We start from the raw sequence: 12,270 nt of genomic DNA on the forward strand, positions 1-12,270 counted from the left end.
AACATTCAGACTAACATAACTGGACATATCATTAGTAATCCAAATGTCCAAATATTTAAAAGCGTAGAAGAATATCTGGATGGTACATTGCATGGCACCAACCATTTGACTTATCCCATTTAATTCGAAGGCCGGAAAAGGTTAAAAGCTGGTCTATTACAATAAGCCAACAATTTAAATGACCACAAGCGGAGCAAGTACATCATAATCACTTACACTGAGTACACAATGCAACTTTTATTTGCACCACCCCCAACGACTAAAGGATAGAAGCAGTAACCATGACAGACAGAAACGCTGCTAATATAGAACAAAAATCTGTAAAGGCAGTGGTGTGACTGTCTGAAGCATCCTAAGGACACTCCAGGCGGCACTGCTGCATACATTCTGGCTGGTAGATGAGGCTAGCAGAAAAAAAAAAAGCTCTGAGGGCCATACCAAATGATTCCGCAGGTCTTATACGACCCCCGGGCCTGAGGTTCCCCATCCCTGGAGTAATGCATAGCAGTGTAGAAATTTCCTTACATGCTGAATACCATTCTGAAATGTGTTATGATAGCTTATTGGAAAAGTCTAATTTCCCAAGAACTAATATATGGTGTATTTTTTATGAACAATCCAATAACAGGATTCCAGAAGAGAACAGGAGGAGAATACAGAGCTACCGAAGTCTTAGAAATATGGGCTCAGCTTGATCAGACAATAGAATCTTTGTGCCGATTGTTATCATTTAATTAAAATGGAGTATGAGATACAGCCCATACACTAACATCTTCTCCTAAAGCTCCAGACATCTAGGTACACAGATACCTCTCAAGTGTACAAGGCACTTTGTTGTGAAATGAAAAAGAATGTGAGAAGACCTAGTGACCGGTCATCTTAAAGTATACTTTTAAAAATAGATGGGTTCAACTGAATAATACTGTACGCAGGCCAACAAATGCCCACATTTTGTTCAGTTTATGAACAAACTACTGCATTTCTGTACATAGCATCAATACACAGGTGCATACATTACATTTTGATAATTTTAAAGGCAATGAGATAAAAGTATTATTCCAAACAAATGACAGAGCAGAAAGATATTTTGAGTACACACACAATGAAGGACAATTCAATGAACATCAGAATTGAACTACAATTACAGTAAACACACAGACAAAAGAAAAAAGTTAAACAAAAATGCATCAAACTAATAAGTGCTTTAGCCTTGTTTTTTACATAATTTTTTTACCAGATTATCTATTATGAATGTGCTTTAGAAATTGGGCACTCTACAGACATCGTGAGAGCACCGATGTCCTGCTGTCTATGTTGCTTCTGTTTGCATTCTGCATTTGCGTATTGCTGCTTGGTGCCTATTGCCAGCAGTGGCCCTGGGGACGGGTGCCCTCCGTACAGCTGGTTAATCATCCGTATAGCTGCGTCTCCCTCGGGGAAGACCCATAGCTCATTATTCCCTGGCAGTTGCTTCCTCTATAGCCCTGGTTGTGCTCTTCTGCCCATTACATATAGCCGGCTATGTATCAACTATAGGGACACTGATGCAGTCTCCCATGTTATATGAAGTAATGTAATGTTTAGTACTGGTAAGTCCACTTCAAATTGAATGGCTGTTAATGGTACGTAGGAGCGCACTAATGATTATAAGAGGCATTCCATACACGCGCCGAATTTGTGAGCGTGCATTGTTGATGTCTGTAAGACCGCCCAGTGGACGAGTTGATTGGCTGCACACCTGGTTAAGTTTGATGTCCAGCGTCACTGGGGCCAGCCCTCTGACGAAACGCATTAGGGCCTGGCCTTAGTGACGCTACTACACTGCCCGGCTACCCCTCCAGCCACCTCGGTCCCCGTGGCATCGACACGTTCCTGCTTCCTTCGGCGGCTTAGCGCGTGGGGTGTTTGTCCCGGACGGTCTCTTGGATGACGGTTGGTGTATGCCTGGGTTTCATTTCATGCCATGTGGTAATCAGCCCACAGAGTTTTGCTCTTTGGTACAAGTACATCTGCTACTGTGACTTACCATTTCTGATAGAATCATTGTCTAATAAACTTTCATGCACTATGGAGCGCCCCTCCTTGTTCTTTGTTTACCTCCATTAGAATTCATCCCATGGGATGCAGGATTTCATACAAGAGGGAGCTGCAGTCCTAACTGTGAACATTGGTGCTTCTACATGCTGCAATTCGTTGAGCTGGACTGTGTGGTTTTCAACCTCACTGTACGACATAGTGTGAGCGCCTGCCAAACTACCGGTGTGTGTATATATATATATATATATATATATATAAATTTTTTGGGGGGAGCGCCTAAACTAGATTATACAACTCTACATGGGATCCAATTCCCCCTTTATATAGTATATTACATAGAGTGTTGTGAGGTGATAATGGTGAATTTTATATTGACAGTCACTAGCGCAATATTGGTATTTATATTCCTGTGACTTATACATACACACTCTTTGTTGCTGATGTGTCTTTCACTTCTAGTTGTTATTGAATTTTATTTTGCACATAGTTCATTCTCTTGTAACGTTTGTCTTTTTTGGTCTGGCAGGATCATTGACCCCAGTATACCCCCCCACCTCTCATTTTTACCAAAGTTATGATCCCCTTAGGGGTTATATTAACCTAGTGATTGCATACCCTTCCCCTTGGGATTCTTGTCCTTTCTTACCCCACTCCCCCTTTCCGGTCCACCTCTGCTTTATCTCTGACTTTGGCACCTCTCGGTTTTAGAGCCACTCGTGCTGTTATTATTGCCTAAGTAGGTTTTTTTTTTTTTTTTCAGAAGAGGTCTCTCTTTATTCTCTTCTCTAGCATATGAGTCTCTTTGTGGCAACATGTATCTGATTTTCAAGCATTTAATATGACACTGTGTGCTCATCTGTATTTCAGCGTACTGGCCAGGTTTATGTCTCCCTTCCTCACCTTTATCTCCATTCCCATAATTTATGCAAATGTAATATTATATATATAATAAGAATAAGCCGAGTTTTTCAGCACATTTTTTGTGCTGAAAAAGCACCCCCTCGGCTTATACTCGAGTCATGCCCGCATGGTACGCAGCTGAGTAGCATACCATGCTGGCCGCGGTGCAGACAGCGTCTCTGTGACTGCACCGCATGTGTAGCGCTACACAGCACAAACACACAGCCGCCGGAGCCGGCAGCTGTGTGTTTGTTGTAATCAGCAGCCGATGAGAGTCTGTCAGACTCTTATCGGCTGCTGTTGCTCCCACTGCGGGAGCCATCTTCCGGCTCCCGCAGTGGGTAATGGGAGAGATGTCGTCATGACGACGTCTCTCCAATAATGCAAAGCGGCCGGAGGAGCCAGTAGCAGCGTCGGGACCAGGAGCGGGGTTTCAGGTAAGAGTTTTTTTTTTTTTTTAATTACATCTCTCTCTACTGGGGGGGCTACTACTGGGGGCAGTATCAGGGGGGGGGGATTACTACTGGGGGCACTACCAGGGGGGGTATTACTACTGGGGGCAGTACCAGGGGGTGGATTACTACTGGGGGCACTACCAGGGGGGGGATTACTACTGGGGGCACTACCAGGGGGGGGATTACTACTGGGGGCACTACCAGGGGGGGGATTACTACTGGGGGCACTACCAGGGGGGGATATTACTACTGGGGGCACTACCAGGGGGGGATATTACTACTGGGGGCACTACCAGGGGGGGATATTACTACTGGGGGCACTACCAGGGGGGGTATTACTACTGGGGGCACTACCAGGGGGGGTATTACTACTGGGGGCACTACCAGGGGGGGTATTACTACTGGGGGCACTACCAGGGGGGGTATTACTACTGGGGGCACTACCAGGGGGGGTATTACTACTGGGGGCACTACCAGGGGGGGATTAATACTGGGGGCACTACCAGGGGGGGATTAATACTGGGGGCACTACCAGGGGGGGATACTGCTACTGGGGGCACTACCAGGGGGGGTATTACTACTGGGGGCACTACCAGGGGGGGTATTACTACTGGGGGCACTATAAGAGGGGGATTATTAATACTGGGGGCAGTACCAGGGGGGGGGGATTACTACTGTGGCAGTACCAGGGGGATTAATACTGGGGGCACTACCAGGGGGGGATACTGCTACTGGGGGCACTACCAGGGGGGGTATTACTACTGGGGGCACTACCAGGGGGGGTATTACTACTGGGGGCACTACCAGGGGGGGTATTACTACTGGGGGCACTACCAGGGGGGGTATTACTACTGGGGGCACTACCAGGGGGGGTATTACTACTGGGGGCACTACCAGGGGGGGATTAATACTGGGGGCACTACCAGGGGGGGATTAATACTGGGGGCACTACCAGGGGGGGATACTGCTACTGGGGGCACTACCAGGGGGGGTATTACTACTGGGGGCACTACCAGGGGGGGTATTACTACTGGGGGCACTATAAGAGGGGGATTATTAATACTGGGGGCAGTACCAGGGGGGGGGGATTACTACTGTGGCAGTACCAGGGGGATTAATACTGGGGGCACTACCAGGGGGGGATACTGCTACTGGGGGCACTACCAGGGGGGTATTACTACTGGGGGCACTACCAGGGGGGTTATTACTACTGGGGGCACTACCAGAGGGGGAATATTACTGCTGGGGGCAGTACCAGGGGAGAGATTACTACCGGTAGCTGCTGCATTTCCCACCCTAGGCTTATACTCGAGTCAATAAGTTTTCACAGTTTTTTGTGATAAAAATAGGTACCTCGGCTTATATTCGGGTGGACTTATACTCGAGTATATACGGTATATATATATCCTACTTCCTGTTTATTTTAGTTGCTGATGAGTTGACCCTACACTTTTACATTTCTGTTTTTGAGGCTTATCTCCTGTAATAGGCAGCCTAACATCGTATACATTACAGATATGTTCATGTGCTGGTTGCTATCAAAGTTCATATGTATATTGCTGTTTTACAGTATAAGGGCCTGTGTTATTTTTTGTTGCCTACATTTTGTGAGTGTTTGCTCATGTTCTGCTACTTGATTGTATTTTCCTTTGAAAATCAATAACAGTTATTTGCATATTTTTTTTTTTTTTTTAGGTACGGCGTGAAGATTTTAAAAAGTAATGGTGTGAGAAGCATCAATGGCTCTTTGTAGTCCTATTCTGGGTGTTCTTTTCATATATCTATTAATGCAGGAAAAGTACATTAAAAATGGATAAGTATGTGGGAGCCCTAAGGCTCAGTCTCTTTATAATGATGAAAGCCAGATTTACAAGCAAAGGCGCACCTGTGTTATGACTCAATAGCAGCTACATAATCTAATGTCAAAGTGTAGCTGTTCCCTTGTCAAGTCGTTATATAGCTGGCTTGGCCGTACGCATTATTTGTGGTCACAGACAACAAAAGCCTCACATTCACAGCAAGTATTTTGGCATTCAAAGACAATTATGTATTTACTGTTAAAGTAAAGAACACAGTATTTAATTGGTGAAATATTGGAACCTACATATTAGTGCAAACACACAGAATACTTTGTAATGAGGTTTGTAATTTATAGAGAATTTTTTAAGCAAGAAACATACTAATTTGTTTATACAGGTTGAGTCTCCCATATCCAAAATACTTGGGACCAAGGGTATTTTGGATATCGGAATATTCCGTATTTTGGAATATTTGCCCAAATCTAAACACAGATTTGGAATAGGGCCCAAATCTAAACACAGAATGCATTTATGATTCATATACACCTTGTACACACAGCCTGAAGGTAATTTTATACAATATTTTCAATAATTTTGTGGCTCAAACAAAGTTTGTGTACATACATGAAATTAATTTATGTGTCATATACACCTTATACACACAGCCTATAGGTCATTGTATACTTTATTTTTAATAATGTTGTGCCTTAAACAAAGTTTGTGTATATTAAGCCATCAAAAATCAAAGTTTTCACTATCTCAGTCATGCTAAAAATATTCCGTATTTCAGAATATTTGGATATGGGAGACTCAACCTGTACTGATTACACAGTTGATGCTTGAAGAGACCTTGTGCACCCGCCACCTTATGTACAATAAGTGTATGTTAGCCCTTTCTGCTTGAATCATCAAGTAGTTATAAACATAGTAATTTGCAAAGCAACAACTTTATAAAGTCAGAGCACCTTCTCAACTGGAAATAACCATCCACACACTGTGTCTGTCTGACTCAGAAAATGATGTACTAACGCAAAAGGTGGTATTTGAAGGATGACATGGAAAAATTACATGTGCCTTAGAAATCAGAAAAATACTTGAAAAACTAGCTATTTTTCACTTGAATTTATTCAGAATATTTGAGGCATGTGAACTGTTCATAGATTAAAATGAATTAAAGGGATAGCACATTTAAAATTAAAGAGCTAGTCACAGATGTATTCAGCATAAACAAAAGTTACTGGAACTTGTTATAATCTATTGCATAGGTTCTCAAACTCGCTCCTCAGGACTCAAAACAGTGCATTTTTTCCAGGTCTCCTCACAGAATCGCAAGTGAAATAATTAACTCCACCTGTGGATCTTTTAAAATGTGTCAGTAATGAATACACCTGTGCACCTGCTGGGTGACCTGGAAAATGCAAACTGTGTGGGGTTCCGAGTCCGAGAACCACAGAGCTTTTATATAACAGCCTTAAGTGTATATCTAGCACAAGCACAGTGCGAGCTGGAGGGTGGCCCCGATACCTCTAGCTCTCACTGGCTGCCTTAAGCCTGGACACAACCCTGCCCACTTCTGGAGAAGATCCCTCATTGTCCAGCGTCCTCCCCGGTTGTGACAGTGGCCTTTCTACGACATGTCCCCTCACTTTCCTATCAGCTGCTGGAGACGATCCTGCTGTCTGTGACGGCTGTCTTTCTCTGCATCATAGCATCTCCCACGTCTGTTTCCGCACTGGCCAACACTCCCACCGCATCTGCGCAGTTACCGGCCAAGCTGAATGTCATTGCCATGGTAACCACATTCTATTGTGGCAGGGGTAGAGGGGTTGATACCTGTCGGTCGATAATTATCCTAACCCTCCCCATCTCCGTACTATAACCCTAACTCTCCCTCCCCTTTGCCTAAATCTAACCCCTCCTTATGTGCCTAAAACCAAACTCCCCCTTCCAGAAACCTAAACCTACCCTTTTAGTGCCCAACCTAAACCCTCCCCCTAATGCCTAACCCTAACCCTGCTACTTACCTTCAGGATTCCGGTGGTCTGGATGCTGGCGCTGGGTTTCTGACAGGTGTTGGGATTCCGGCGCTGGCATTCTTAGTACCGGAATTCCTGCGGCCGGGATTATGACCGCATCCCGGGTAGAAAGCAGCTGGGGTTTATTATCCAGTAACTGCCAAACTGAGTTTGCCAGAATCCAATAAAATTTGCATAGGGCAGATTTTAAGATAGTACAACACCCTTTTAGTAAGCAGCCAATTGTTTGCTGCAGCAATCTAACCACTTGCTACACTCTCATGCTTGGAAAGCGCTATCATCATACAGTAAGTCAGTCAGTCAGTGTGCTTTTAGCTAGGAAAGAAGCATAATGGTGTACATACTTACATGTAAGAGGTGACTGCACTGTTGTTATAGGACTACAAGATACAGCATACTTAGATGTATATGTGCAAAACAACTGGTTAGAGTAGATGAAGAGGAGATGAGAGATTGGTGGAAGACGGGGAGAGAGAGAGAGAGAGAGATAAGAGGCAGAGGGGGAGAAAGACAAAACGCTAGATAGACGGAATATGGGAAAAAGATGGGAAGTTGAGGGTATAGAGAAAAAAGTGTTGCAACGGTGGAAACAATGGCTAGGGACTTGGTGAATGACAGGTCCAAAAGTGGTTTATTAAAATGATGATACAACGATATCGATTGAATTTACCAGCATTAATGGTAATGATCCTGTGTGGGGATGGCAGTTCTTGGCCTATTTGAGCAATTATCTCCACTATAATAAGGAGCTCCAGTGATGTCAGCACTGAGCTGCTAATGGCTGGTGTCAAATGCTAGTGTCAAATTAGGCACCAGCGCACATGTGAAACTGGCTAAACAGCAGTATTGAGGGGGCTACTTCTATAGTACAAAGTGATGGCGCTCATTAAAAATGTGCTTTTGTATCAAACACAACCTTATTTCAATATATTTGAACTACAATTTCCTGACCATGTCTGTTTGTCTGTGGGCCTCCATGCTGAGCTGAGGAATATCCCTTAAAAGTTGTGTCCCTTTAATTTTTCTAAAAAAAAACAAAAAAGGAACAAAAAAAGAGTATGCACCGTGCTAAGGCCAAAATCCGGACCCAAATATTTGGATGCCTCTCAACGGTGGTCCACCAAGGTTATCAAATCAGACTCTGTGGCCGATTCAGTATGAATCGCAAATGCGTTCGCAGCTGTGTAATCGCATGCAATGATGCTGCGAAATTATGCTAATGTCTGCCACAGCTCAGCCAGCATAGAGACGCCTATTGCTGCTTTCTCACATTCGGAATACCTCGCAGTTCTGCGTATACATCAGTATCATCGAAGCACATCGACCCGTCACGCACAATTACAGCAGGTCTGACCAGTCGCAGAAACGACAAGTCTCGTCGCTGTGCTTCTGAGAGGCAGCATTTGTAAGAGGCAGGGTGGAACACTTTGAAAGATGAGCAATAGGTGCATCAGGGGCATATCGACCAGATGACTGGCCCCCTCACTTCCACCAGGGACAAGCAGCTACCAGCTGTCTCTTTCTCTCACTGTACGGCGGTGTGCAGCTTCTCCATTGCTTATCACAAATTAAAAAGGCAGGGAAACAAACTAGCTCCTCCCATTCAGAGGCGGGCAATGAAATCAGTTCCTGACCGGGCGGCTTTGGATATAAATTACATTTAAGTTCAGGTGGATCAGCAATCTGGCTAATAGGTGGTTCGGAGCCCGGCCCACCCATTAGCCAGACCGCCGATCTGCCTAAATTTAAATGTAATTTATGCCCATCCTTGGGCGACCCCCTAGTTTCACCCTGTTAGGCCTGCCCATGACACTGGCTGCCTTAGCCTGCCTGTCACAGGCACAGCAAGTGTAGCTGTAAAGGCACTCAGAAAGCAAGCAGCAGCGAGGGCGCCTCTCCAGCCTGGTGCCCCCCTGCAATGTTTACCCTCGGACTGCATTGCACCGGTCCTGCCTGTGAGGGAATACAGAAGAGCAGGCCATGCCACCGCAAGCTGTCTGGCAGTCATAATATATTCTACTCTGTGAGGTAAAGAAAATAAAAGCCCACAGAAATTGCTGATGATATGCATCTACCCTTGGTGCAGTCCAGACATGGCCGCTGTCTTCCCCTAGTGCGTGCGGCAGGTCCTGCATTTCTCTCTATGAAGGATTAGACTGCTGGGGTTAGTTGCATACAGCCCCCATTCACCATGCAATGAGAGGGTATACAGGAGGCATCCTACCCACCCGCCCCTCCCAGGAAGCCTTCTGGCATTGCATTCACCCAATGATGCCTGGAATACTGGCTTCCCCTTCAGGAGCCATTCTGAAATGTGAGTGGTAGGAAGGCAACTGAAAAGCCTGAACTAGTACTTTTTAACCCTCTCTGAGTCCCATATACAGATGTGACCTCATACATGTAGCCTCAATACACCACGCAGTGCGACTTGCCTGGCTTGAGTGAGCCACCAGGTCCTGTGCCACTAAGTCAGTTTGATTTATCCATCTGTGCTCAAGCATGAGTAGCCTTAAAACCTGAACTGTTAGGGTGACTTGAGGATCCCTGCAGTAGACTTTGGTTACACGCAGTACCACAGTGAAGCACTACATTACTACACTACTCAGAAGACCTTGGATTACACACAGTACCACAGGAAAGTACTACACTAGACTGCAGCTGTAGAACACAAGCCACCTCTGACCTTACATTCACAGCAAAAACATCAGTAATCACAGAGAGGGTGAATATCTAATGCCGGTCATACATGGTGCGATTTTTTATACGATGTGCACGATTTCGATCAATCGTAACGATCAATCATGCACATCGTGTGTTGTTTTAGTGTGCATACGATGCCGATGCGCATCCCGAACTCGTCTAGTTGGATCGTAGATCTTACTCCAAAACAGTAAGATCTCCGATCTGGAGTACAATTTTAATACACTTTTATGCATTGTATTGGAAGATCGTAACGATCAATCGTACAGTATTTGACCACATCGTATGAAGAATTTCAAGGGAAATCGTGCTACACATCTTACCAACTTATCATCGCACCGTGTATGGGGCCCTTTAGACAACATAGTGGTATTATATGACATTGTATATTTGAAAGTGTTCACTCTACCTAAAGCTGTAAGACCTCGGCAAATCATCTTACCAGACTTCAGCTCCTTCACTAGAGAAGACATGGTGTTAGTGATAGAATCAGCTGCTACCAGTAAATCATTCCGCAGATTTCTTCTTGCACCTGACAGAATAAAACCAGATTATAAAATGATCAGGGACCACAGAGAACCTTGTACAACACACTAGTTCCAAGTTCTGCATAACTTCTGCCAACCTAGTGGTGTCAGTGTTTTTTTGTGGTCTTATTTTAGTTTAATATTTTTGGCAGTTTGTTCTTTTTTTCCCAAACGGTATTTATACTAGTGCATACAGATATAAATACATAAAAGTTATAAATATACAAAAATAATGTTAAATAAGACTATCATTGGAAATCATACTAAAACTGCGCAGGTATTGTCAGGATCAGCTTTTTAAAATGCTGTCATTATGGACATATGGATGCAGTTTACCACAAGTTGGATTTTATTTTTGATTTAAGTATTCTATCACAAGTATACAGTGTATCCGGAAAGTATTCACAGCGCTTCACTTTTTCCACATTTTGTTATGTTACAGCCTATTCCAAAATGGAATAGATTCATTTTTGGCCTCAAAATTCTATACACAATACCCCATAATGACAACGTGTAAAAAGTTTTTTTGAGATTTTTGCAAATTTAATTAAAAAAACAAAAATAAGAAATCACATGTACATAAGTATTCACAGCCTTTGCCATGAAGCTCAAAATTGAGCTCAGGTGCATCCTGTTTCCACTGATCATCCTTGAGATGTTCCTGCAGCTTAATTTTAGTCCACGTATGGTAAATTCAGTTGATTAGACATGATTTTGAAAGGCATACACCTGTCTATATAAGGTCCCACACTTGACAGTGCATGTCAGAGCACAAGCCAAGCCTGAAGTCCAAGGAATTGTCTGTAGACCTCAGAGACAGGATTGTCTCGAGGCACAAATCTGGGGAAGGGTACAGAAATATATGTGCTGCTTTGAAGGACCCAATGAGCACAGTGGCCTCCATCATCCGTAAAATGGAAGAAGTTCGGAACCACCAGGACTCTTCCTAGAGTTGGCCGGCCGTGTAAACTGAGCGATCAGGGGAGAAGGGCCCTAGTTAAGGAGGTGGCCAAGAACCCGATTGTCACTCTGTCAGAGCTACAGCATTCCTCTGTAGAGAGAGGAGAACCTTTCAGAAGGACAACCATCTCTGCAGCAATCCACCAATCAGGCCTGTATGGTAGTGGCCAGACAGAAGCCACTCCTTAGTAAAAAACACATGGCAGCCCGCCTGGAGTTTGCCAAAATGCACCTGAAGGACTCTCAGACCATGAGAAACAAAATTCTCTGGTCTGATGAAACAAAGATTGAACTCTCTGGCGTGAATGCCAGGCGTTATATTTGGAGGAAACCAGGCACCGCTCATCCCCAGGCCAATACCATCCCTACAGTAAAGCATGGTGGTGGCAGCATCATGCTGTGGGGATGTTTTTCAGCGGCAGGAACTGGGAGACTAGTCAGGGTAGAGGGAAAGATGAATGCAGCAATGTACAGAGACATCCTGGATGAAAACCTGCTCCAGAGCGCTCTCGACCTCAGACTGGGGCAACGGTTTATCTTTCAGCAGGACAACGACCCTAAGCACACAGCCAAGAAATCAAAGGAGTGGCTTCAGGACAACTCTGTGACCGTCCTTGAGTGGCCCAGCTAGAGCCCAGACTTGAATCCGATTGAACATCTCTGGAGAGATCTGAAAATGGCTGTGCACCGATGCTTCCCATCCAACCTGATGGAGCTTGAGAGGTGCTGCAGAGAGGAATGGGCGAAACTGCCCAAAGATAGTTGTGCCAAGCTTGTGGCATCATATTCAAAAAGACTTTATGCTGTAATTGCTGCCAAAGGTGCATCAACAAAGTATTGAGCAAAGGCTGTGAAT

The 12,270-nt window shown here is 44.5% G+C and overlaps 1 protein-coding gene across 13 annotated transcripts in view; it reads right to left on the reverse strand.

Annotated features, from left to right (window-relative positions):
• Positions 1-12,270, reverse strand: part of DTNA (dystrobrevin alpha) — a 294,993-nt gene that overhangs the window by 14,862 nt on the left and 267,861 nt on the right. For all 13 annotated transcript variants that reach the window (XM_088469565.1, XM_088469560.1, XM_088469566.1 and 10 more), the window contains one exon: positions 10,370-10,459. In XM_088469565.1, coding sequence (XP_088325691.1) covers positions 10,370-10,459 — 90 coding nt within the window. The remainder of the gene's footprint in view (positions 1-10,369; positions 10,460-12,270) is intronic.

The sequence above is a fragment of the Taudactylus pleione genome, unplaced genomic scaffold (assembly GCF_031769625.1).
Source record: "Taudactylus pleione unplaced genomic scaffold, aTauple2 ptg000093l, whole genome shotgun sequence".
Taxonomy (NCBI): Eukaryota; Metazoa; Chordata; class Amphibia; order Anura; family Myobatrachidae; genus Taudactylus; species Taudactylus pleione.